Source organism: Onychostoma macrolepis, chromosome 22, assembly GCF_012432095.1.
Source record: "Onychostoma macrolepis isolate SWU-2019 chromosome 22, ASM1243209v1, whole genome shotgun sequence".
NCBI classification, from domain to species: domain Eukaryota; kingdom Metazoa; phylum Chordata; class Actinopteri; order Cypriniformes; family Cyprinidae; genus Onychostoma; species Onychostoma macrolepis.
The window spans coordinates 9,790,863-9,818,014 of NC_081176.1; the positions used below are offsets into that span (position 1 = coordinate 9,790,863).

General features: G+C 34.6%; 2 protein-coding genes across 2 annotated transcripts in view; one reads left to right on the top strand and one right to left on the bottom strand.

The window, feature by feature from the left end:
• The window catches only part of LOC131530159 (zinc finger protein 658-like), a 96,015-nt gene that overhangs the window by 62,631 nt on the left and 6,232 nt on the right, over positions 1-27,152 (top strand). The gene's annotated exons all lie outside the window — the stretch shown is intronic.
• Positions 19,158-20,803, bottom strand: LOC131530185 (zinc finger protein 271-like; the record flags this gene model as incomplete). The annotated part of the gene is made up of 2 exons (XM_058760350.1): positions 20,558-20,803; positions 19,158-19,747 (listed from the first exon to the last, which is right to left on the bottom strand). Coding segments are annotated over exons 1-2 (639 nt in total), but the record flags the coding sequence as incomplete, so codon positions are not given.

Consider the following 27,152-nt stretch of genomic DNA (forward strand, 5'->3'; position numbering starts at 1 on the left):
TTCCCCACCATATAAATAAGTGACTTAAAACAGCAATGTTCAATAGGGTTGAATAATTATGACATACCTGTGTTATTAAAATACTAAAAATGACATTATATATTGACATTATCACTTTTGTATGGCAGTGAACTGTTATAGATGCAATTTTGTATTTTATCCTGGATCTTCAGACAAGCTTGTTGTAAAGTAATGCAGTCTCTGAGGGGTTGAGTAAATTTGATTGCAACTGTAGGTTATAATTGTGGAAAATAATGCAGAAATTGCATTTGTTGTAGTTTTTCACCAATATAGAACTTTACCCTGCTATACCGTGAAAAGGGTCTGTTCAGGCCTAAGATTTTATTTTATAGAACATGTACTTGTATGACAATCTGTGTTATAAGGAGAATAACATCTTTTAATAGACTTTCAGACTGCAGTATCACTGAAGAAGGTTATAAAGCTCTGTCTTCAGCTCTGAGATCAAACCCTTCACACCTGATAGAGCTGGATCTCACAGGAAATGATCCTGGACAATCAGGAATGAAGCAGCTCAGTGATTTACTGGATCCAAACTGTCAACTGAAGACACTGAGGTGAGGCGTGATGAAATAATGCAAAATAAATGATCAAGTGAATTAATTACCTTATGTATAAATATATTATATTTAGGGATGCACGATATTGGATTTTGCGAAATCAATATGCAGATAATTAACTCATTTTGGCCAATAGCCGATGCCGATATATAATTATTTTAATTTTGGTTAGTTTTAACAAGAACTTATTTGTTAGAATTAAACAACAATGAAGTTATTTTATAATGACAGTACATTGAAGATTTGAAAATAATAAATAAACTATATTAATCACTGCATTTTTTTTATCAGAATGATGCTGTTAACCTTAACATTTTATTTTATGATTTAAATGATCTAAGCAAAAGAGTTATAAAATTCAGAATTTTTAGAGCTCATAATTTGTTTAAAAATATAACACACATTAATGAATGAATAATTAAATATAAAATTATGTAATTTAACTTATGTTTTTTGTCATGTATAACTTCTGACCTTTTAAATCAAAACAAAATCATGATTATGACATCAATTACTGCTTTATTTAATCATAAACAGTCTAAATATTATTTGTGTATTTTCCTTTCATTTTATTAGAAGTAGGCCGACAGCCCCTACAGAATTAATACTCCTCACCTGCGTTGGGACACTGATTCCAGGTATCCTGAGAGGATGGGCAATATAATTTATTTTATTACATTTCCTGAATCCAAACAAAACAGCAAAATATCCCTAATCATTCAACCCCAATCCAGATGAAGACAAAACGTTTTTTTTCTGGTTGTCATACAGTCATTAAGTTACAATGTTCATCTGCTCGAGCAGAACGTTAATGTTATCTTGTGCTTCAAGGTATCTCTGGCTAAAACTAGCTAACGCTAAAGTTAGTGAGTCCATGCTAATGTACAAACCTTAATAGTGGACTGTTCTCGTGTCTTGTACAGTGTGGTCAAAACACATAAACGAAGGTCTACATTTCACTGTTTCTTCATATTAAACTGGTTAAATGTACATTAATTTAATCGTACCCTGCGATACATGAACAGTGTTGATCCTGCATGTTGTCATCCATCGTGATGACCGACAGTAATATGAGACTTCTTTGCATTGTGATCTGTAAACCCTTCTGAGTTACCCACCGTATTTATTTAAAATATTCTATAGGCGAACGTCACACACACACACACACACACACACACATTCAGTGCCTGAACCTGCAGTTCCTCTCATAATGAGCAGAATTGCTGTTGCATCAACAGACATCAGTTAAATAAAACTATCCAGATGATCTAAACCCAGATCATGTTCCTGTTAGTGGATCAAGTGTTTGAATTCTGCTACATAGCAATAATAATAATAGTAATAATAGGAAGATCCGGCATCAAAAGATCAACAAAATATATTGCTGTGAATGCTTAGCTGTCACAAGCTAGTTATCTCTTTGCTAACTTTCCTCATCTCCTGCTTAAAAGCCAGAAAGATCTTGAGATTTTTGAAAATCATGATTTGGTGAACTTTTGCCCTGAGTTTCTTTTAAATAATTTATTTTTGGCTTGTCTTTCTTTTAAAAAATAAATAATTTTATTTAAATGTTCAACTGTTAACTTGAACTAGAGGTTTTCATTACAAACAGTGTTTGATAATCTTTAAATGTTTTGTGATGAAATGCATTGAATTGAATCCTGCTTCATCTTCTCTTCTGCAGGTTTTGGGTCCTGCAGATGAAGCCTGTCAGTATGTGACTGGAATTATGGGTAAAACCCGTTACTCCTGAGAGCTGAATCTGAGTGGACATGAACTAGAGACACACGAGTGAATCAGATCGCTGCTCTACTGCAGGATAAACACTGTCAACTCAACACACTGATGTGAGTATCTTACATCATTTCACATGTTACATGACTAGTAATGTTACAGTAGTCTGTTTCTCATTTGAGTTCGAGTTATAAAGCTTGGAAGAGCCAGGACATTTTTAATATAACTCTGATTATATTTGTCTAAAGAAGAAATTCACATACATCTAGGATGGCTTGGTGAGTAAATCATGGGGTAATTTCATTTTTGGGTGAACTCTCCCTAAGTGCACAGGGTTGGAAAAATAATGAACACATTAGAAATAGCCAGTATTTTATTAATGTGTTTACCATCTTGTCTAATACAGCTTCCAACCTTCTTAGAATAGATTCATACAACTTTTAAACAGACTTCAGTTAAATTTTGTCTCTAACTTCTGCTGTGACTGCTGAATGTGATCATGAATACTGACTACAAACTGAGGATTGAAGACAAATTTAAAACATTGACCTGTATGCCTTCACAGATGAACTGAAACCCTTTAATGCTTTGATCGTGAACACAGAAGCACCCATCAAAGCTGAGCCCCACCTGACGACCTGACACTCACTTGTTTAACCAGTGAGGTGTGCTTCTACCTGAGCATGAGCACATAGTGTCTGGCCCTGATGGTCTTCCTGACCAGTGCTCAGGGTCTGCACAGAATGGCTGATGTCTTACACACATTTTCAAGCTCTACTGCTCCAGACCGTTGTCCCCACCTACTTCAAAACAGTCACCATTGTACCAGTACCAAAACACACAACTCCATAAAATATATAAATATGTCTCTGTGATTACTCTGCACAATGGCAAACTTGAATCTAATCTAATTACTGGTAGTGTTTGGACATAAATATGTTGGCAGTGTGTGAGCACAACCACTACAATGATAAAAATCCACCCACCTTGTTTTTAATCCCTTTAAACCAAATCCGTCATTAGATCTGCTGTTTTGATTCTCTGAGCAGTGTGACATCATTGTTTAGGCCCGCCACATCTGATGACTGACAGTCCTGCATTACCATAGTTTCTGCTCTCAGAGAGTTGTTTGGTTGTACCATAGATATGTAAAGGTAGATGCCATTACCGCTCCAGATATGTTGTCATTACATCCATTAATAATCCAGTTGAAGTGGCTGAGCACTTCATTATTACTTCATTGATTCTGTAGTCAAAATTGCACAATGTTTTCTGCTGAGTATAGACGGTTTCATTCACGCGCCTGGCCCAAGTTAACTTCCGTCTGTGTTTGTTTATCGGTCTGGCTAATGGCACCGCTACAAAAGCAGTTAAAGTAAGTTAGAGCGCACATGTGCAGTAACGTTTGTTTATGTTGTTGTCGTTGAAACCGTCTATACAGAAGTTTGTCCAGTTAATACAGTGGAACAAGCTCTTACTTTAAAACTGCACAGTTCAGTCTGAAGCGTCTGTCTAAACATTTGAAACATGAGCTCATTTCTGTCCGCTTCACTTGTTGCCCATACAGCAGGTCAAATACACAACCCAATATCCAATAATTTCAGTTAATAATACCAAAATTACACAAACATTTCACTTTTATCCAGTGAGACAGAACTGTTATCATTGTGTTTATTAATGGGACAACAGAATAGTTCTGTGCTGCTGTAGCAGAACATATTCATAGTGTTTATTGATGCTCATATCATCTCTCTGCCATCAAACCACCAGATTAATGAACGTCTAACACAACCGAACAGAACCGGTCCAGACTGGGCTTTATTCTGTGCAGGCATTGGTTCTTCAGCCTTACCTGTTTCAGAGAAATATTACTGCACTTCACATCTACACCCAGACAAACCTACAGTTTTATTTAGATGCAAAGTTGAATCCGTGTATCAAAGCTGATCGAGTCACTGGACAGAGCAGAGCGGATGTGTTCTGATGTAGTGATGTGCAGACCAGCATCAGTTTAAGCACAAATACACAGCAGTCACAGCTTTTATTTTAGACAATATGCTCAGTTTTAGACACAAGATGAAATGGGAATTTTAGGAAAGAAATAAAAGATATGAAATATTGGTAACACTTTATTTTAGGGTCTCTTAACTAGTTGCTTATTAGCATGCATATTACTAGAATATTAGCCATTTATTAGTAGTAATTAAGCACATATTAATGCCTTATTCTACATTACCTTATTCTACATCCCTAATCCTACCCAATACCTAAATATATTTATTTCGTATATTATTTTCAGGTTTTAGCAACATTTTATTTATTGCACTGTATGGTGTTAACACATGATGAATTACTCTCACATGAACATAACGTGTCTGATTCATTGTCTTTCTCTTTCTGTCTTCAGTCTGTATGGATGCAGTATTACAGAGAAACAGTGTCTCATCCTGACTTCAGCTCTGAAATCAAACCCATCACACCTGAGAGAACTGAACCTGAGCTGAATAAACAGAGAATCCTGGACTCTGAACACACCTAAACCAGATTGATCAGTAACACACAAGAATCAGTGAGAAACTAGAGTAGTGTCTTCTCATTTCTCTCAATGTTTAAGTGTGTGAAATGACATGAAGTTGTTCTGCTGTGACTTAAATCAAACCCATCACCTCAGACTCTGAGCAGAATAAACTGAGACTCTGGGTGAAACACCTCAGTGATCTACTGATGAACACACAATGCAAGCTGGAGAAACTAGAGTTAGTATCATTATTACTCCTCCTAGAACTCTACAGACTAAATCAAGATCTTCAGACTGATCTCTGTAATATCTTTTCTAACATCAGACTTATGGTTTTCATAAAACTGAAGATTAAATGTATCATAGACTTACATTAATGTTCAAAGCCAAGACTATTCAAACTCAACTGTCAAAATTCAACAAAACTCCCAGAATCCTTTGAGACTCAATCAAGCTTCCTTCTATGTACTATTTCTAACATTCAAACTCAAATCTATCTAATATTTCTAATCTATCTATCCTAGCGACATGCTAATCATGCTAGAAACATGCTAATCATCCTAGAAATATGCTAGTCATGCTAATCATGCTAGCAACATGCTAGCAGTATGCTAATATGCTATCATTATAGAAACATGCTAGGAATGCTAATCACTGCAACATATTATCATGCTATAAACATGGTACATGCTAGTCACTTGCAAATCATGCTGCAACATGCTAGTCACTTTCATGACATGCTATTGCAAATCATGCTTTGCTAGTATGCTTAACATGTTAATCATGCTAAACATGCTATGCTAATCATGCTAGCAACATGCCATAACATGCTAAACATATGCTAGCAACATGCTGTCACTTGTTAATCATGCTGCATAGCAACATGCTAGTAACTTGCTAATCATGCTGGAAACATGCTGGTAACTAATAATGCTAACAACATACTAGTAACACCTTGCAACCACCCGGTACCTAGCAACATGTAACACCTAGCAACCATTATCTTAGCAACACAGCAACCATATAGCAATGCTGATCATAATCACATAGCAAACATTATTAGCATGCATAGATATCAAATATTAGAATGCAACATCATTTAGCAATCAACATTAGTAAAATAAGCAATTTTAGAATCTGTCTATCTATCTATCTATCTATCTATCTAATGTATCTTGTATATTCTATCTATTATAATCTGATTCTATCTATCAATAAACTTTAAGCTTTAAATACTTTAAATGAAACTATTTAGACTGAAACCAATCAAACTTAAAACTTTTAACATTTTTAAACTTAACTTTTTAAACTTTTAACTTTCTGGTCTTTCTCAAATTAAATTTGTTTCTGTTTTCATCTAGTTAATAGATGCTGACTTTTCCATTGTTGACATGACATGGTTAGATTCAGATGGTAAATATATATATTGGGTGTCCATTTTAGAGATAATCACCATGTTTAGAATGAAACATCACATTTAAAAACATGAATCATATCATATAGTAAAATATATTTTTACTGCAAATATATTCAATTATTGGATCTTCAATACTTTCAGAATCTTTACTTAAAAAATATATTTTAAAATACAAAACAAAATATTTTTATATGAATATATTTTAATGACAGTATTTATTGAACAAATATTTTTTTTTTCAAAATAAGCAGAAAATAGTACAAACTTTCTAAATGGTTTAAAGTTTTAATTTTAATTTTGTTTTAATTAGACATTATTTTAAAATCATTATTTTATCTGTATTTGTATCAATAGTGTAAAAGATTTGTTTATTACTGTATGGTGTTAACACATGATGAATTACTCTCACATGAACATAACGTGTCTGAATCATTGTCTTTTCTCTTTCTGTCTTCAGTCTGTGATGCAGTATTACAGAGAAACAGTGTCTCATCCTGACTTCAGCTCTGAAATCAAACCCATCACACCTGAGAGAACTGAACCTGAGCTGGAATCAAATAAAAACACAGGAGTGAATCACTTATGTGACGTACTGAAGGATTCACGCTGTAAACTGGAGAGATTGAGGTCAGTAACATTCATACAAGAATCAAAATGATTAAAATCACTTCAACAGTTTAAACTAAAACACTTTATACTCAATATCTCACGATGAGTCTGAGTTCACATTATATTTGTGTAAAATTCTTCACATTAATGATTTGTTTGTAAGATGATCTCTTCCTCTGTTTGTCTCTTTCTAGTCTTATGACTGTGGCATTACAGATGTTTCTTCTTTAACTCAGTCTTTGAGAAACACAAAAGCTCTGCAGTTTCTAAAGAGCTTGATCTGAGATGTAATATGATTGGAGACTCAAAGCAGCAGCTCATTGATGTGCTACGAGACTCAAACTGTAAACTGATGAGTAAACTTCACTTTGTGATATTAAAGAGATTGATTTATGATATGTGAACAAATATTAACTTTCAAATATTTGTGAAAAGTTTATAAAATTATCATCAAGCTTTATTTCAAAGGGTTTGTGTCAGAATGAAATGTAAAGTTGATAAATGTTTAACACAAAGAAGGAAAGAGAACAAAAGCACACTGTCACAGCTTTATACAGCAACAGCTGCTTTATTAATTACATCAGTAATAGTGAATCATTACAGTCTGAAATAGATTTGTCAGATTGAAGGAAAACGCTGGTAAAATCAGTCAATACTTTACACTTTACTTTCTTTTATTTACTGAGAACAATACAAACATGTTTAAACTAGAGGACAAACAGCTTTAACAAGTGGAACATTTCACTGAAAGATTTGTTTGCAAAATCACATTTGTATTTGTTCCTCATCATTTATATTTGGCTACGTTAGTATGTGTTTCTCTTTATATTGACTCAATAGAGACACAAACAGAATGCAATTCATGTTCTGAATGTATTATATTTAAAACATAATCATATTCAAAATCAAGTATAATTAATCAGATCACAGGATTTTAATGCAACTTTACAAAAAAAAAAAAAAAAAGCTGTGATTTGAAATATAGTAACTCATTTGTACTTTGTTCCACTGAACTCTGATCATATCTCTTCTGTTCCACCTTACAGTGTAGATACATCCATCACCAGAAGTCCCTGATTGAGATCCATCACCAAAATGATAAATGCTGTATATCATAGTTTGAAGTCGTCTTGAGAGGAGCAGTAAACATCAGGTGAAGATCCACAGAAGAGCTGCACTACTGCGTCTATGAGGAGAAATAAATGTGTGATAAATGTGTAAATGTGATCCATACACGTGAAGAGACTCAGACTTTACAATGAAATAATGCAGCATGTGTTAGAAACATGATATTGAATGATTAATGTTGCTTTAGTATTCAAACTAATGATCATTTTGTTTAATTTAAAGCTGGAACAGAGGAAGAAGCTCAGATGAGTCTGTCTGGCTCTTCAGTTTAATAATATTTGTATTAAACTCATCCATAATTATTCAGATGTTTAAATGTGATTGTCAAGTGCAGCACTTAAATGTATCTAAATATATTAAGCAAATCTTCAATGTGAAATTTCCATGTTACTTAAAACATTTACATGATCTCTCTTATATTTTATACACATTGTTATTCTATTTTGTTATATTAAGTTAGTTATGTGTCTGTCTGTTGCTAACAATCACAAATCCTCTCATTACAACAAAAGCAGAAACACAATGTAAATAAAAGATGGATTGTGCAGTTTTGACAGATGAATTGATTAAACGGGGTTTTCACACAGTGAGTTTGTGCTGAACTGACTGACAGCTTCAGTGTTTATAAATGCTGTGCCTTTTACTCGAGGTTTGTGTCGTTTTATTCACAATTTGAAGAAAAGTTTGTTTTCATGAAACTGTGACTTCCTACACAAGTACAAAAATGACAAATCTATTGTAAATGTTATAATGTGATTGTTCAATACTATTCTGAGTAAATTTAATGTCTTTTATTTTAAATAAAATTTTTTGTATCTTTTATTTTACAAACGGACAATCTTTGAAGAATTAACAAAATATTTTTGGTCATAATAAAATAATCTGAGATGTCTCAATCTTAATATTATCAAATGTGAGATTTTGAATGTAACTTAGATTGAAGGAATCTGTCAAATCAGTTTTGATCTTAACAAAATACTCTTAAATGATCTGATGTTCACAAATCCATTTAACATGGTGTTTGTTTTAAACAACTTTTCTGTCATTCCTTTTTATTTGGAATAAATATGACATAAACAATATTTTTTAGACATTGGTTTGGTCAGCTGTTGGTTTCTCAAAAAAAAAATGTGCCATATTTCAGCTGTAGAATATTATATTGTCATGTCTCTGTCAAAATACTTTCTCTGCTCAAGCAGGGCACTTGGTGTAATAATCTTAAAATTTGTTTTTAGATAATTTGATTTAATTATTGAAAAGTGTAGCCAATCAGTTAGATCTCTCTTTGTTAATATTCTTTTTCAAATGTTTTATGGGTAAATATGTTTCCCTCATTTTGTGGAATATTTTTGGAAAGTTCTTAGTCATTACTGTATAACAAATCAAACTAGAGTCATTTAAGCATAACTCTTATAATATCATGTGAAATGTTTGCTCTCAATGGCCTCCAGTGTATCAGCCGTGACAAACTGATCACCTGTGAAGAATTGAGGCAGTAATTAAACTGAGTCCTGTATTGAGTCTCAGTAAATGAACATACTTTCCAACAATTAAAATTTTACTCTCTTCACAATGGTACTCCAGATTTCTCAAAACATTGATCATGTTCATGCTCCATGTATTCTTGAAGATGAATATCTTGTCAAAAATAAAATATCTCTATTCTCACACTTTTCTGTCAATGGATCATTTTTAAAAATACAGTCTTTCACATCATATTATGTTTCATTATCAGATTTTTGTCAGACTTCTTGCATTCAATTTTTTCATTTGATCAGCTCTTGCTTTTGAACTGATCTTTTTGCTCAGCTCTACTATTTGAGCTACAAAATACTGATTACAGCTCAGTTTTAAACAAACACTATTTATTTAATAATTTATACTTTTCAATTTTGTCTTGCTTCATTACAATTGAACACATTGCTTATTTGTATAAATTTCCTTAATTAAAATCACACATTTCTTACATATCTTGTCTATTTTCTACTGTCAGTTTTTCTTTCACAGACACCAGATAGATTTCAGTTATGTTTTATAATAACAAAATGATGCAAGCTAATAATTTCTGTTTGTTTTCTAAATATCAACATTGTCAACAACTCTTTGCTACAGTAAATCAAAATGATCATAACATCAATAATTTTACTATATACTGTTTTTATCATGTGTAAAGGCTCATCTACAATACATAATACAACAAATACTCATTACAAAGAAACAATTATAAATTATTGGACATTTGCCCAATTCAGTAACAAAATAATGAAGTTCATTTAACACATAAGTGTATACATAGAAATAGAAAACACATGGGACAAATCATTTTGAATTTGATAGTGTTGATTAAACAAATATGTTTTAAGCTTTGATTTAAATTCACTGAGAGATGTGACTGTTCTTGTCAGAAAGTTTGTGCCGTCAGAAAAGGATCACCATTGAAGATAGGAAGAACACAAAGTCACACAAGAAGGAATATAAGAGAGTAGGTCAGAAAGATAAAATAATCACAGTGCATTTAAATTGTCTAAAAAAAAATGTGTAATAAAAAAATGAAATATAGATAGGTGATTTACTCAGATTTTTTTTATAAACAGGCGATCTGTCAGTTACAGTAAAAATATATAATACAGTGATTAGTTGAAAAAACAAAATGAGTTTTTGTTATTATATTGAACTAAAAGCCAGTTTATGCACAGTGTACACATTACATAAATGTAAATCATCCATGCTAACACACACGTTTTCTATTTGAATTTTGTTTTTTTTTCATTTGAAAGTAGACATTTCACCTCAAATATATTTTAAGACATTTTGTAGAGATAAAAGGATGTTTGAAAACAATTTAGTTGTTATTCTGAGTGTATACAAATAAACGAGTCTTTACAGATTCGAAAGAGGTATTAGGCTACTTTTATCTGTATAAAAATAGATGTTAAAAAAGTGAGTGTTGAGATTGTATAAAAAATTCAATGAATTTTCTTTAAATATAGATGAAGTGTACATACATCTTTCAGATGAAAAGCCGTATTTCAGGTCGATGAACAGTGGCGGCTCCAGGATTTTTGTTGGGGGTGCTAAGGGGGCTTAACAGTTCAGAGGGGTGCTAAAAAACTAATTAAATTGAGAGAAAGTAATGAACGCCTAACTTTAGCTATCAGTTTTTATATACAGCAGTGAAAACTTTTAACTTTTTCTGTTATCTTGAGTTAAAACTTCTATGATCTAAATGACACAGTAATATAATTTATGAATGAATATAGAAAAGAAAGAAAGTTGGGATTTTTTTTCATTGTTTTGTTTTTATTTTATTTATTCATTTAAGATGTTGTATTTTATTTTACACATATTAGTAATTAAAACATTTGATAATGTTATTTGAATTACATGCATGTGTAATCAGATTTTGTCAAAAGCATAAAAATTGGCAATATTAAGAGGATTTAAATTTCAATTAATGTAGGCCTGTTACATTCTTCTTATTATTAGGCCTATTATTATTATTATTATTATTAGATTACTTTTATTATTAAATTACATGAAATTATTGCTAATAATTTGTGATAAACTATTGTTTACTCCTCATTGAAAAGTTTTTTTTCTTTTTAAAAACAGGTCTATTAATTTATACAATTAATTATAACATAATTATTATTATTATTAACACTGCAGTCATCAATGAAAATTCAGAGCATTTAATACATTTTCAAAAACAATTTTACTTTATAATTTCACTATTTTTCTTTACCACAAGAGAAATATTAATGAATAATTGAAGACAGTTTATACCGTTATCAGCATATGTTAAATTAGATTCGTCTCTCGGTGCCTCGGAGAGAATATGCGCCGTTACTGCAGCGTTAACCGTCAGTTTTTTTACTTTCACTTTCTCTAGTGAAGTGACGTTCACCGTCTTGCGCAAACTTTGCCCGTTGCTTGCTCGAGTTGCTTGACCCCTCCCTCATATTATTAATTGTTTATAGGCCACATAATAGGCATTTTTTTTTTTTTTTTTTTATATTTATTTTTCAATGTTAATGAGAGTGACACCACAGTTAAAAAACAGGAACATCATTAGGAAATCCTTGGCGGGGCTGTGCCGGGGCTAAGCAAGTTTCTGATGGGGCTATAGCCCCGTCAAGCCCCGCCCTGGCGCCGCCACTGTCGATGAATGATAGTGTGTATTACCACATGGACCAGCCGTTAACGATCTGTCCGTCACGGACTGCGTCATTCACGCAGCCACACCAAAGCAAACAGGAGGAGAGCGAGACAGGGCAACTAGAACTGAGTTCAGAATTAAAATATACAGTTTATAGTTTATTTATATAAAAGGTATATTTGTGTATAAAGTTGGGTATCATCCCGGTCCCGCCCACTCCCGATGACATTTTTCCTGTACCGTCCCAATCACGTGATTCGTAGCGATTTTGTTTCCCATCCGTGGGAATCCGAAAAAATGTCAGCCTCTAGGAAGGAGCAAGACCTTTGAGTGCCTTAAAGGTGAGCAGAAGATTTTTGTATTGCACACGAATAGATTCAGGCAACCAGTGAAGATTAATTAGAATAGAGGTGATGTGAGCAGATTTTTGTGAAGTTAACAGTCTGGCAGCAGAATTTTGAAGAATGTACTGCAGATGAAATATGGAGTGAGCTGGTAAGGTATTACAATAGTCAAGGCAGTGGTAATAAACGCATGCACTAATGATTCTGCATCGTTTCTATTGAGAAAATTAAGTTTTTTCTCTACAAGGAAAAACTTCTCTTTGTTTTTTCTGATTCTGATTTTGAGGACTGTGGTAAAGACAGGGATATGTAGATGAGCTCAAAATATTAGAGAATAAATTACATCGAGAGTAAATAAGATATGTTATTTGTCATTTAAACTTATTACATTAAAAAACAGTGTTGTAAATCTTGAATAAGAGCACAGAAAGCAGTAAATAATGAAGAAGACTCTGAGTTCATTAGTCAGTCTAATATTTCCTCATGTAGGATTTAAAATACATAAATTATAACAAAATGTTGGATTGTACCATTATAAAAATGCTAATTTTACTCTAAATAAGCAGTAAAGTGCTGTTTTGTCTTTCAAACATAAGTTTATGAGTTACAGTTTCTCTTTTAATAGACATTAGATTCAAAACTATTTAAACCTTAAATGACAGATTGTGAAAAGCACATATATCTACATCACAGCAACCTGTGAAACTGAACAGAGATGGTAAATTCAGAAAATAAGATAAAATAACTGGACATTTTCTATTTGTATGTAGAAACTGAAAGTTCATTATTAATTGAGTTCTGAACTAATTTAATGAATCATACCATTTCATATTTCTTCAAATAAAAAGGACTGTATATAATTGTTATAATTATTACCTTCAGATTTATGTTTGGCTTGGATTATTTGATATGATTTTTCTGTCATTATTCAACTAACCCTTCAGAGTTCACAGATGTAGAAGGAGGTGAATGGAGCAGATTGAGCATTATCTGCAGGAGAGGGAGAATATGAAGTAACAGCAGGTGGCGCTAGTGCACTGTTTTAGTTTGTGATCTGCTGTTAGAAGGAAGAAGGAGAAAGCAGGTGTGTTTGTGCTTCACATTCCTGTAATTACTTGAAAATGAATGAGACTGATCTCTCTCTTTATTGATTTACAAGCAAACCAGAACATCTCAACAGAAGAAAAGAAGCAAAATGACCTTTAGCTTCTGCTTCTTCAGGTCATTGTGTAGTGTACATTACAATTTTTTTTTTTTTTTTTTTTTTATAAAAGTAAGTAAATGAACATTATGAAGCAAAATGATAAAGCATAATGAAATTTATGATGATGTTCTTTGGGAGAAACTTCATCTTTGAGATGATCTGAATCTCAGTTTCTCAAACCGCTGTCTTGAAGTCTTGATCTTTGGACTTTTCTTTGTCATGTGTACACAAATATCTAAAAAAAGAAAACAGTTTGTGTTGCTGTATTATCTGCATTAGCTAACTACTGAATAAACATTAGGTTCAGCGCTGCAAACAACAAAACTAAATGTTTTTTAATTATTTGTGAACAAATACAAAAAGTGAGTAAAATATAAATGAACGAGACTCTCTTTATTGACTCAAGATCTTGTGAAGTCTTCTCTCAGTCTTATCAGTAATCACTCTTGTATCACTTTTTTTTTTTTTTTTTTTTTCTCGGATCCAAGATGGCGGTGATCAGGCATGTACTCAGGTCCCAAAGTGTGCTTTTTGTCTTTTAATGTCGTCTGTTCGTCTCCAAATAGTGTAAATTTACCGCTAGTTCATAAAATCACTCTAAACTCATATATGTTCGCCAAAGACTTTTGGATATCGCAACGCATGCAAAACCAACTCTTGCCGGGCGGCTACTGAGAAGCTCTGAGGCCTCTGTTTACTGCTGAAGCCGGACCAGACCGCTCGCCTACTGGCTTCTGTGGCGCGTGCAAACTGTGAGAGAGAAAGCCGCGGTATACTGAGCTAGCTAAGGAAAACCCCACAAGACCGGCTCTTCCAACACTCATGCTCTCAAGCGTTCGCTCTCTGGAAAACAAACTGGACTTAATTCAACTCAGTCGATCTACACAGCATGAGACAAGGGATTGTTGTGTGTTTGTTTTCACTGAAACATGGCTGAACGACAACATCCCGGACTCCGCCATTCAGCTGCGGACTAACCAGCGGACAGAGATTCATCACTGTCTGGTAAGACTCATGGCTTGTGTGTGTATATCAACAAGAATGGTGTAACGATGCTGGGGTAGTGACAAAACACTGTTCATCGCTGGTGGAGTTTATGTTTGTGAAGTGTCGACCGTTCTATCTGCCGCGGGAGTTCACGGCCATTGTTATTGTCGCGGTTTACATCCCCTGCGCAACAAAGGGCGCTTTACTGTACAGCGCCATCAGCGAACAACAAACAAATAACCCGACGGCTTTTTCATCATAGCGGTGACTTTAACCACGCAAACTTAACAGTTTTGCCAAAGTTCTACCAGCATGTGAACTTTTCAACAAGGGAAAAACACACTGGACTTTGTTTACACAACAGTTAGGCGCATACAAAGCTGAACCCCGCACCTGGTACTGACCACATCTCTGTTATGCTAATCCCAGCATACAGACCACTTCTGAAACTGGCCAAACCGGTTCACAAACAGATCAAGGTATGGCCAGACAATGCCACCTCAGCACTGCAGGACTGCTTCCAGGACACAGACTGGAACATGTTCAAAGAGGCGGCCACCTACAACAACCACACAGACCTACAGGAGTACACTGAAACTGTGACTGCTTGCATCCAAAGTGCACTGATGATGTGACAGTCACCAAGACCATCACCACGCACAGAAGCCATGGATGACAGCAGAGGTTCGTGGGCTGCTAAAGACCAGAGATGAAGCATTCAGATCAGGAGATAAAGCAGCCCTCAAAACAGCAAGAGCCAATCTGTCCCGCAGCATCAAAAATGCAAAACAGTCATATGCTCAAAAATCAACAATCACTTCACAGACAGCAGTGACACACGGAGCCTGTGGCAAGCCATCAGACCATCACAGACTACAAGGCCACAGGCCTGTGCTGACGACACATCCTCCCAGATACACTCAACCACTTTTACTCACGGTTTGAAATGCTGAATGACACACCTGCACAAAACTGCCCACACCTCCCAATGACCAGGCGCTCTGTCTGTCTCCAGCCGGCGTAAGGAAGTCCCTATCTAGGATCAACCCACGCAAGGCTGCGGGTCCTGACAACATACCTGGTCGTGTACTGAAAGACTGTGCTGCAGCTGACAGATGTCCTAACAGATATCTTCAACACCTCGCTGAGCCAGGCAGTCGTCCCATATCTCAAATCACAACAATCATACCGGTACCAAAGAAAACACCTGTGTCCTTTCTAAATGACTACCGTCCCATAGCACTGACTCAATCATAATGAAGTGCTTTGAGAGGTTAGTCATGCACAACATCAAAACCAGCCTCCTACGTTAGAATGCTGTTCATTGACTTCAGCTCAGCATTCAACACAATAATACAACAGCTCATAAATAAACTCAACCTGCTGGGCCTAAACAATTCCCTCTGCAATTGATCCTGGACTTTCTAACCGGAAGACCTCAGTCAGTCCATGTCGGCCACAACACCTCGAGCACTACCACACTGAACACAGGTGCCCCACAAGGCTGTGTGCTCAGCCCGCTGCTCTTCACGCTGCTGACCCACAACTGCACTGCCAAGTCCAGCTCCAACCACATCATCAAGTTCGCTGAGGACACAACAGTGTTAGGTTTCATCAGCAACAACGATGAAACGCACTACAGAGAGGAAGTGGCACAGCTGGCTGAATGTGTGGCACTAACAACCTGTCCTCAATGTGAGTAAGACAAAGGAGGTTGTGATGGACTTCAGGAGAAACTCCGTTGATCACCCCCACTGACCATCGACAGCTCGACTGTGGAGAGTCAGCAGCACTAAATTCCTGGGGTGCACATCACAGAGGATCTCACCTGGACCACCAACACCATGTCACTTTCAAGAAGGCACAACAGCGTCTACACTTCCTCCGCCGGCTGAAAAGAGCAAGTCTCCCTCCACCCATCCTCACCACTTTCTACAGGGCACCATTGAGTGTGCTGACCAGCTGCATCACTGTCTGGTACGGGAACTGTACTGCAGCAGACCCAAGACCCTCCAGCGGACAGTGAACACCGCTGCAAGGATCATCGGTGCCCCTCTCCCCTCCATCCTGGATATTTTCCTCACACGATGCTCCAGCAAAGCAAATAGCATCGTGAAGGACTCAACATCCTCCCACAGTCTCTTCCAGCTCCTACCATCAGGAAGACGGTACCGGAGCATCAGAGCCTCTCTGCCAGACTGCTCAACAGCTTTTTCCCCAGGCTGTGAGGCCCTGAACTCAAATCACCCCGTCTGAACCCCATACAAACCCCTACCTCCTGAAACATGTAACGTGCAATTGTGTACACACAGGTGAGTGGGCCTGTACAAACCACCTGTAGTAGCACACTCTCCTCCTCTATGACTAGTCACTTTTCACACACACTGCTGTGTGTACACAAATCCACAAAAGAACTCAGTAATATATGTATGTTTACATGCTCATGCACTACAAATCATCCTGCACTGTTCCCCAGCCAGCTGCTTGAACTCAATGTTTCTCCTTGCACATGTACAGTATTTATCTGAAGCATTCATTATAGTTTGTGTAGTTTGTATTTTTAGTTTGTATAGGTACTTTTATAGATAGTATATTTATAGTCAAAATCTATCAGTAGGATAGTTGTGTATAGGTTTATATTGTCTTACTTCATTGTTGTATGCCTGTATTTATGTAGCACCGTGGTCCTGTGAGGCACGACACTTCGTTCCACTGTATGCCCCCGCATGTAGCGGAATGACAATAAAGCTCAACTTGACTTGACTTGTAGAGCTCATGAAGTGATTTCCCAGCATTTTTTGAACACTGACCAGTTGCAAATGTGATAGTTATTTACAACAATTCAATAATAAGAAGTTAATATTGTGGCATATTTGAGACACAATATTGTCTGATTTTGCTAAATTGTGTATGTAGAAATATTACCTATAAAGCCAGAGAAGAACTGTTGTGCGTCTCCTAATAAAACACAGGTGTTGAACTTGAAGCAGCACTGCAGACCGTTCTGTGTGTGACACTTCTTCCTGACATCCACTTTCTGGTTTCATGTCTTCCTATTCTATTCAAATTGCTATTAAAACCAGTATGACCAAATCTAAGCCTCGAGAATGTAGTTTCTTCATATCTATTTCTTCCTGTTACTCTATATTTACCTACAACTCTTTGAATGCTATAAAACTAATCTCCGTTCTTTCTTCTTCCCATTGTTTCCCATTAATATAAAGTAAACGTGGAAATGAATGAGACAGATCTTTATTTACTCTTTATTGACTAACAAGATAAAGCATCTCAAGACCATAAAAATGAAAAAGCATAATGCAAACCTATATGACAGTCTTTCTTACATCTGCATTTTGTAAAATACACCATAATTGGAAGAATAACTAGTTGTTTAAAATAAAGTGAAGATGAAATAAAAAATAAATCAGCCTCTTTCAGCTTAGTGAACAAGAACATTTTGAACCTGTAAAGCCCTTTTACAAACTATGCATTAGAAGAGAATTTTGAACATAAAATTAAACATGTAATAAAGCATAATTATATAATTTATATCACGAAGCAAAATTGTATACAAGAATAAAACTTTAAATAACATTCTTAGGGAGAAACTCTATCTTTAGCCCTATTCAGACTGTAATTGTTTCTCATATAGACATCTGTTATTTTATAATATATAATCCTGTTTAATATTTGATTATTTAAATCTCCTGAAAAAAAGTTGTGCTATAGTATAATTATACGTGATATAGTTATGTATATAACTGTGTATAATACACATTCTAAAGTTGTATTGCATATCTGCTGCAGCCATAATAAAGACCCATTTTGAATGTTTACGTGCTCTTCTTCTCTTTCTGCTCCCAGTCTCTGTGGTGAAGCAGTTATGAAGTATTGTTCTTATAAAAACTTTCCAGCATTTCAGAAATAAATATGCATGCAAATTACAGCGAAATACAACAGTTAACGTACGGTGTTCGGCAGTTGCCAAAAGGGAATTAAACACTGAATTTTGAATTGATTTCTTCTTGTAAACTCAGAGATGTGAATTCGGACAGCAATTTAATTATCACATGAGCTTGGTGTTTATCAAACAACAGTAGGTAATTCGACCAGGGATTTTTACAGGGGTGGTGAGACATAAACACGGACATTCTGGATTCGACCGGCAATAAAATGACTGACTACCCCTGTAAATGGTGAAAATAACTTGTGTCCCCTTGAGAAGCGATTACCGTCTGAATAGGGTTTTTGAGTTGATCTGAATCTCACAGATGAAACTGCTGGTCTTGAAGATGTTCTGTGAGAAATTTAGATGATGTTTCTTATGACAGACTAATATGGAAGAGATCCAATGTCGCAGTTTAAAGCACTGTACCTGAAGATGAACTACTTATTGTGATTGTCTATTTTATGACTTCGTAGAGAAGAGAAATTACTGAAACTCTTCCCGCATACAGTGCAGTGATACGGTTTCTCTCCAGTGTGAATCCTCTCATGTGATTTCTGATGTGCGGACTGACTGAATCTCTTGTCGCAGTGTGAACACTTGTAAGGTTTCTCTCCAGTGTGGATCCTCTGGTGCTGTTTCAAATGATCAGCTGTAATAAAAGTCTTCTCACATTCAAAGCACATATGTTCTCTCACACCGGTGTGTATCTTCTGATTAACTTTTAAATTCTGCAGATGTGAAAAACTCTTTCCACACAATGAACATGAATGTGGTTTCTCCTTCGTATGAATGTTCAGGTGATCCTTCAGGTTTGAAGCTCTCAAAAATGTTTTGCCGCATTGATCACATTCATACAGTTTCTCTCCAGTGTGGATGATCATGTGTCTCTGAAGGTCTCCTTGTTGTCTGAATCTCTTCCCGCACTGATCACATGTGAACGGTTTCTCTCCAGTGTGGATCCTCATGTGAACACTGAGATGCTGTTTCTTTGTGAAACTCTTTCCACACTGAGTGCAGGTGAACCTTTTCTTGTCTTTTCTTCTTTTCAGTAAAGAAACACTTTCAGTCTGTGAGCGAGTTTTTCCTCCAGTTTTGACATGTTTCTTCTCTTTCAGATCTAAAATTAGAGTTAAAAAAGTTACAATATAAATAAATAATAAAAAAGTCAGAGAAATGTGACGCAAAAGCTGACAACAGCTAGACAAAAGTATAATCATTTTCACACATTTTTACAAAATGATTCAATGATCAATATAAAAAAATACAGACAAAAATCCAATATTTCTGTAGTGATAACTATTCGATGTTTGATCAACTACACAAATATAATATAATATAATATTATAAATACAATGTACTAACTATAACACTAATATACTATACTAAAAACGTATTGGCCCGGTTTCACAAACTTAAGTTTAAGATTAATCCAGGACTAGGTCTTAGTTAAATTAAGATATTTAAGCAACTTTTACAAAAATGCTTCAGAAGGAAACATTACAGTTGTGCATCTTGACACAAAACAATGACACAGACATATTTTAAGATATGTCAGAGCAAGATATTTTCAGTTGAGACATCTCAGACATGCATTTTAGCCTTTAGGGACTAATTTAAGCCTCGTCTGTGAAACAGTGGGATTAGATAATTAATAACAATTTTAAACTAATTAACTGACCAACATTTTCACTCAACACCCAGGAAGCGATATAATTTGAACATTTGCGTTTCAGTCCATATTTTGTACCCTGAGATAGAAAGTATCGCCGATATTATTTATTGGTTTAACTTTTCACTTTAACTTTTTTGTTTATTTTTTACAACTCCTGAGGTATTTTTTCTACTGTAAACACTAATTCTGATAAACTGCTGATAACTTTAAATGATTTCCACTCTCATTACTAAAGCATCAAGAATAAACACCAACCTGTTTGTTCTTCAGTGTGTTTCATTCTGCAGGGTTCTGGATCTCTCATGTTCTCTCTGTCCTTCAATAAACTCTGTCTCTGCAGATTTCACTTCTTCCTGATGCTCTGATGCTCGTCTTCACTTGTAGACTGATGGGAATATTCCAGCATTTATTGCTGAACTGCAGTGGGAGGAGCTTCACTGAAGGTGTGATTGTTGTGGGAGGAGCTTCACTGAAGGTGTGATTGTTGTGGGAGGAGCTTCACTGAAGGTGGAGCAGATCTGCCAAAGTTTGTGAGTTTGTTTTTCTACTAATTCACATATTAACCCTCTGGGGTCTGAGGTCATTTTGGGGCCCTTGAGATGTTTTGACATGCCCTGATATTTTTGCTTATTTCAGCTACTTAAAACATAGTATTGACCAACATGTAATTTTTTTTTGTATTCAGCACAAACTGTGCTACAATAATATGTGACCAAGATGGATGTACATGTTTGCATTTCTTAGAAAAAAAATATTATGCGTGGTTAGTAAGTTTTGGGGAAAAAAATGTAGCTGAAATAAGGCCATAAAACCCACACTAAATAGTCCTGAATAAGACTTTGGAGTAATCAGTCTTGTAGGCTAGAATATTTACTTCAGAATTATGTGAAAATCATTCTGCTTACTCATTCACAGAAAACAATATATTGATTTAAAATTTTCAAGACATGTTTTGTCATCGAGGGTCTATATGCGAGGGAGTGGTAATGGCCATGAATATTAAGTGAGTTTCACCTGAGAGACAAAGGGCCCTCCCCTAATGGCCCATCAGTGTGACTGTGACTGTGAGGCAAGTGAGAATGTGAGGAGATTGAAAAAAAGGTTTTTTTAAATTATTTGTATTTTATTTACAACACAGTATAATCAAAACATACATAATAAAGGTCAAAGCCACATTATTGTGCACACTGATCTAACCACAGAGATGTGAACAGACTTCAAGTCATTCCTGCAACAGATTCTGTTCAAGAAGTAAATCATACCTGATATTTACGTGTTTTATTTAAGTGTTTCTACTTCTTTCCATGGATTCAAGAAGAAAAACACACAATCTGTAGAAAAGAAAAGTATGTTTTAACATATAATATCAGTGTAGTTGAACATCTGATGTTGGTGCAGCGCTCTCAGAGGAAAACAGTTTGAAGAGACATCAGGATACATCTGGTGCTCCTATCTGATTCAATAAAATACAAACAAAAAAACATTTGTGAGCATGTTAATATCAGGAACATCTGTATATATGTTTTGTATAGACTCACACATGCTTTGTACTATCATAAAAAAAGAGAAAGAAATCTTATATCTGAGAAACTAATTATTATTGTTTAGCACGTTATTAAAATCTATTTCTGAACAGAGTAGGCTATTAATAATAAACATGTACTAAACATACTTAGACTCATAGCATTCATCATGTACACTCATATTACTTTTATTGTTTTATATAGAGCACGAAAACATCATCGCGCTGTAAGAAATTTAAATACAAAGAATTGCCTTTCATATTCAAAATTTTTACATATGAACAGCGCGAGCGCGGGGTCGCATTAGAGATAATGAGTCAGACGGGATTTTTGCTTATCTGGTATTTATAGTAAAGTATCTGAATTTTTATACAAGTTTAAACATGCATTTCTGTTTTGTCTCTAAGATTTTCATATTTAATATTTACAAATATATAAAAAAAGAATAAATAGAAGTACAATTATGTAACCAATAAAAATCAGTGTTTTCATAATTACTTCCATTTGAGTTTGATTTGTTGTTCATTGGTTTTTAGTTTTGTGTTGGTTTATATTAAACAAAGTCTAACACAGACTAATGATTAAATAAATGCTGTTAGGACATTTGTGTCTTGTAGATATCATAATAGTAACTGCATAGTTTAAGTCTGACAATGAGAATTAAATGAACGTTAACTGACAGTTTACAGGAAATCTGCATAATATGAGGTGAAAACAGGAGCTATTAACAAATATAGCCTAGAGGATTTTCAGCAGCTCTATTATTATTGATGAGCCTCAGACTGTTAACACTCATTAAACAAGCCATTCAGGATCAGCAGCAGATCAACTCACTTTATTCTGAGTGCTTTCCATTAGAAAAACAGCTCTATTGAAAAAAACATACTTCTCACACTGACATGACTGACACACTCATCTTTACAATTTCTGCTTGCAGTCCTATTCAAATATAGGCTGTAATTTAAAAACGTTAAGTAACTAAAACTATTTTATTATTTGACAAACATAAATGTCAAAAAAGGAAGAACGCTAAATAACATTAAAATCGCACCAGTATGTAATTAATTTCCCTCACAGATTCATCCTTTAGTTTTTGGCTCCAAACACTGAAACAATCATACACACGAATGTACAGAAAACAAACATTAGAAGATCATGAAAAAAAAAAATCGCCCATGAATAAAAAAAATTAATTAATTTAAAAAGGGGTTTTAAGGTTTGATGGAAAAAAAAAGCGTCTCCGGACATATACTGTAAGTGATTCACAATTAAACAAAACGCGTTTTTGGATTCATGATGTACTCGTTATAATATACATTTTGTCAATTTTGAACAAAAAAGTTGCACGTATCTTAACGTGCTGGTTAATTGCCTTGCTGCATGTTTATTTCAGTCAACAAGCACCAGAAAACACACAAATCTGGTTACAAATAATCAAATACAGAAACGACGCTGTAAATTGTGGCTTAAGTAATGTGTGAACAGTATTTTGTGTTTGTGTGAATAAAGCCTGTAGAGCTGCACCTCGAGAAGCCAATCCGCGCGCCCGGTGACGTCATCACCTCTCAGCGAAATTTGAAACGCGACGAATACTGTTCAAAACATCTAGAAAACAACAACAGCACAAACATGAAGCATTGCCCTGCCGAAAATTAACCATTACTAAAATAAAAGTAGTAACCATTTTGGGGAATTGATTAGTTATATAACCACTGGTTAGTGCAGCAAAACCATGGATTTGTGTTTGCCATGGTTTAACTAGCCTATAGTAACCATGTTGTTTTGTTTTGTGTTTTTTTAGTAGTAAAATCAATTAATTTTCAAGGGTGCACGTTGGGTTAATTCTTGTGAATTTCAGACTGAATTTCTCCATTGTCAGATTACTCTGTATTTTCACTGTACCACAGCAACCCAGATTTAACATGTCTTCAGCACCAAATAACAATGACTAAAACACAATATATGGTTTCTTAACTATTACATTTATTCACATACTTAAGAAACAATAAACAATCATTTAATTTTAACTAGGGTAACAAATAGTGCAATTTCTTAACACTCTTTAGGTCAGTATAAACCAAATTATCTGTTAAAATCATGTATTATTCAGTTAAACGTTTAAAATCATCTTTTTTTTTTTAAATTTAATACAATTTATACATTCTCCATATTCTAAATAACATTTCTTGTCTATTTTCTCTCCATCAGTTTTTCTTCTGTAGCAGACACCAGATCCTCTGTTTCAAGTTATTCCTCTTGGACCCATCATTGCATTTAAACCTAATATAGTTTCTCCAATTATCCTTTTTTTTTTTTAAGTTACCACTTTCCATTCTCTCCATCCGCTATTGCTACATTTTTTAATTATCAAAATGACTTCTATTATGTAAACCGCTACTCCTGCAAATACAACTTCCTCTGTAATAAGTCCATATAACCACATTTCAGCCAAACATAAACAGGCATGATGCAGGGCTAATAATTTCGCCAAATCATACGAGTTTTTCTAAATGTCTAAACATTGTCAACAACTTTTTGCTACAGTAAATCAAAATGATCATAACATCACTCATAACCCTTTTACTATATACTGTTTTTATCATGTGTAGCAACACTGTTCCTATTGTTCCTTTTATTTTCATGTTTTCCCAAATCATAATAAACATCCAAAGGAATGAACTGGATTGAATCACCAGTAGATCATAAGGTCACTGAGGTCAGATCCGCTGATGTTGGTTGTGTATCATTGTATCGTTGCTTGTCATTGTTTGTTCTTCAGTCTCAGTGTGTTCTTCATTTTGCTGTCAGTTGACCTTTATAAAATTGTCTGGCAAATAAATGTGTGTTTTTTTATTTAGTTTTTTTTTTGTTGTTCTGGATTCTTCTGAAATGGAGCGTGTGGCACATCATGTGGGATTGATTTGTGTATCACTGTAGTTTGACTGAAAACTAATAAAACTGAAAACTTTTATATATATATATAGCTCATAGCTACTGTACACATTTTGACTGATGGATGCATCAGTTTTAGTTCTTGTAAGCCGCGCTTATCTACTTCTCTTTTGTTTTTCTGATTCTGATGCAGGATTTTGAGGACGGTGGTAAAGACAGAAAAGGGTCGATGAGCTCAAAATATTACAGAATGAATTACTTAGAGTAAAGAGTAAATAAGACAGCTGTGGTGTTTTTCATTTAAACTTAAATTACATAAAAACCAGTGTTATAAATGTTGAATAAGAGTACAGAAAGCAAGTAAATTATGAAGAAGACTCTAAATTCATTAGTTAGTCTAATATTTCCTTAAAAATACATAAATCATAACTAAGTTTTTTGATTGTCCAATGATTAAAAAAAATGTTAATTTCATCTCTAAATAAGAAATAAAGTGCTGTTTTGTCTTTTTCAAACCCACATAAGTTTATGAGTTACAGTCTCAGTTTTTCTGTTTTAATAGACATTAGATTCAAAACTATTTAAACCTTAAATGACAGATTGTGAAAAGCACATATATCTACATCACAGCAACCTGTGAAACTGAACAGAGATGATACATTCAGAAAACAAGAAAAATAACTGGGCATTTTCTATTTGTATGTAGAAACTGAAAGTTCATTATAATTAATTGAGTTCTGAACTAATTCAAACACTGCACATTTTGCATGTTTTCTTTATCAATCACACCTGATTCAACTCATCAGCTCATTAGCAGCAACTCCAAGACCTGAAATGAGTGTCAGACAAAGCAGTGTTGGGGAACCTCTGGGCTAATCCATGCTGCATACTCCGGTACAGTAGGTGGCGGTATGTACCTGATAAATCATGATTGTAATCCGTCATAAAACCAAGAAGAAGAAGAAGAAGAAGAAGAAGAAGAACAGAGATCACAAACCGAAAGTGTTTTAAAGACTTCTGGATTCTGTTCCTACACAAGATCGTCTGAACTACTGCAAGTAAGTCTGAATAATTTCACGATTAGTTATTTAGGAGAATGATGAACGGGTTTCAGAGCTATATGAAGCTAGATTTGTTAAGTTATAACTTATACCTGTCGCCGAAGAAACAAACACCGAGAAACAGAAAGATATTAAAATAATCCGTTTAAAGACGACGCATATTTAACAAGTCTGTAATAATGTAGCATTACACTCTGGGGGCGGAGTCCGGGGAGTGAATTTCGAGGGGGACGGCGTTTCATTTCCAACTATTTGGAAATTAAAGTGATTTCTATATTTTATCCATTCAAAACACTACGAAAGCGATCCCAGTTCTGCATATAAACGTAGCGCTGTGTTTATGTCTTTTGCCATTTAATACCTGCCTGTAGCCAATAGAAAGGCTTCTCTATCGCTGCGCGTGCTGCTCCTCACAGCACAGACCGTGAAGCAGACTGCAGTTGTTGTCATTCATTGTAACAAACAAAGTGTAGAGAGATGTAAATAATATATTAAGTGTGCAGTGTAGAGAGCTTCATTCATTAAAATAGAAGTTTGTGAGACAGCGACGAACAGAGGGTAACAGCTTTTTAATGAGAGTTTGCAAATGTGAAATTGAATTTATACAACAGTTTTTGATTTTATACAAAAGTTAATATTAAGTGACTTAGATTTTAGGAACACTGTTGTCTAATTTGCTCTCTTTCGCCAACAAAAATGTAGTTAAAAAACAAAGTCACAGCTGAGCCTCTGCGCAAGTCTTTGACACAGCACTGATTCGTTTATGAATGAATCTTTGCTTTTGAACAAATCTAGTGAGTCAATGATTCAATGACCCATTCATAAAGAGAGTCACTTGCTTCGTTCCTAAATGAATCAGCCGTTTGAACGAATCGATTGAATGAATGATTCAGTGACACAGACAGTGACTTGATGCCACCTACTGGCAGTTTCTGTTTCATTTTTAAAGTATAAATTGAGTCATTTAATTCATTGGAATTTATATATTTAAAACATTAATCTCATAACATTGTTATTATGAGATGCATTAATGCCACCTCTGAGTCTTGTCAAACATTTCTTAAATTCTGTAAATATTGCTTAATGCCACATTTGTGCTCTTCTGTGCCATGCAAAGATGAATTGTTGATGCTGATTTCATTTGACTGGAAACTTATTCTTCTGTTATATCTTATTATTTTCATTTAATTTATTGTTTAGTCAAATTTTTTTGATAAAAGTTTATAAATCTAATTTTTTTGGCACAAAAGATGACATACATTTAATAAAGTTAGAAAAATGGCATTACAAAGGTTTAAAAAAAATATGAGTAGGAAGGTTAACTTTTGGGTCATTCCTGGGATTCGGTAATATTTCAGTCCCCCAGAGTTTCTA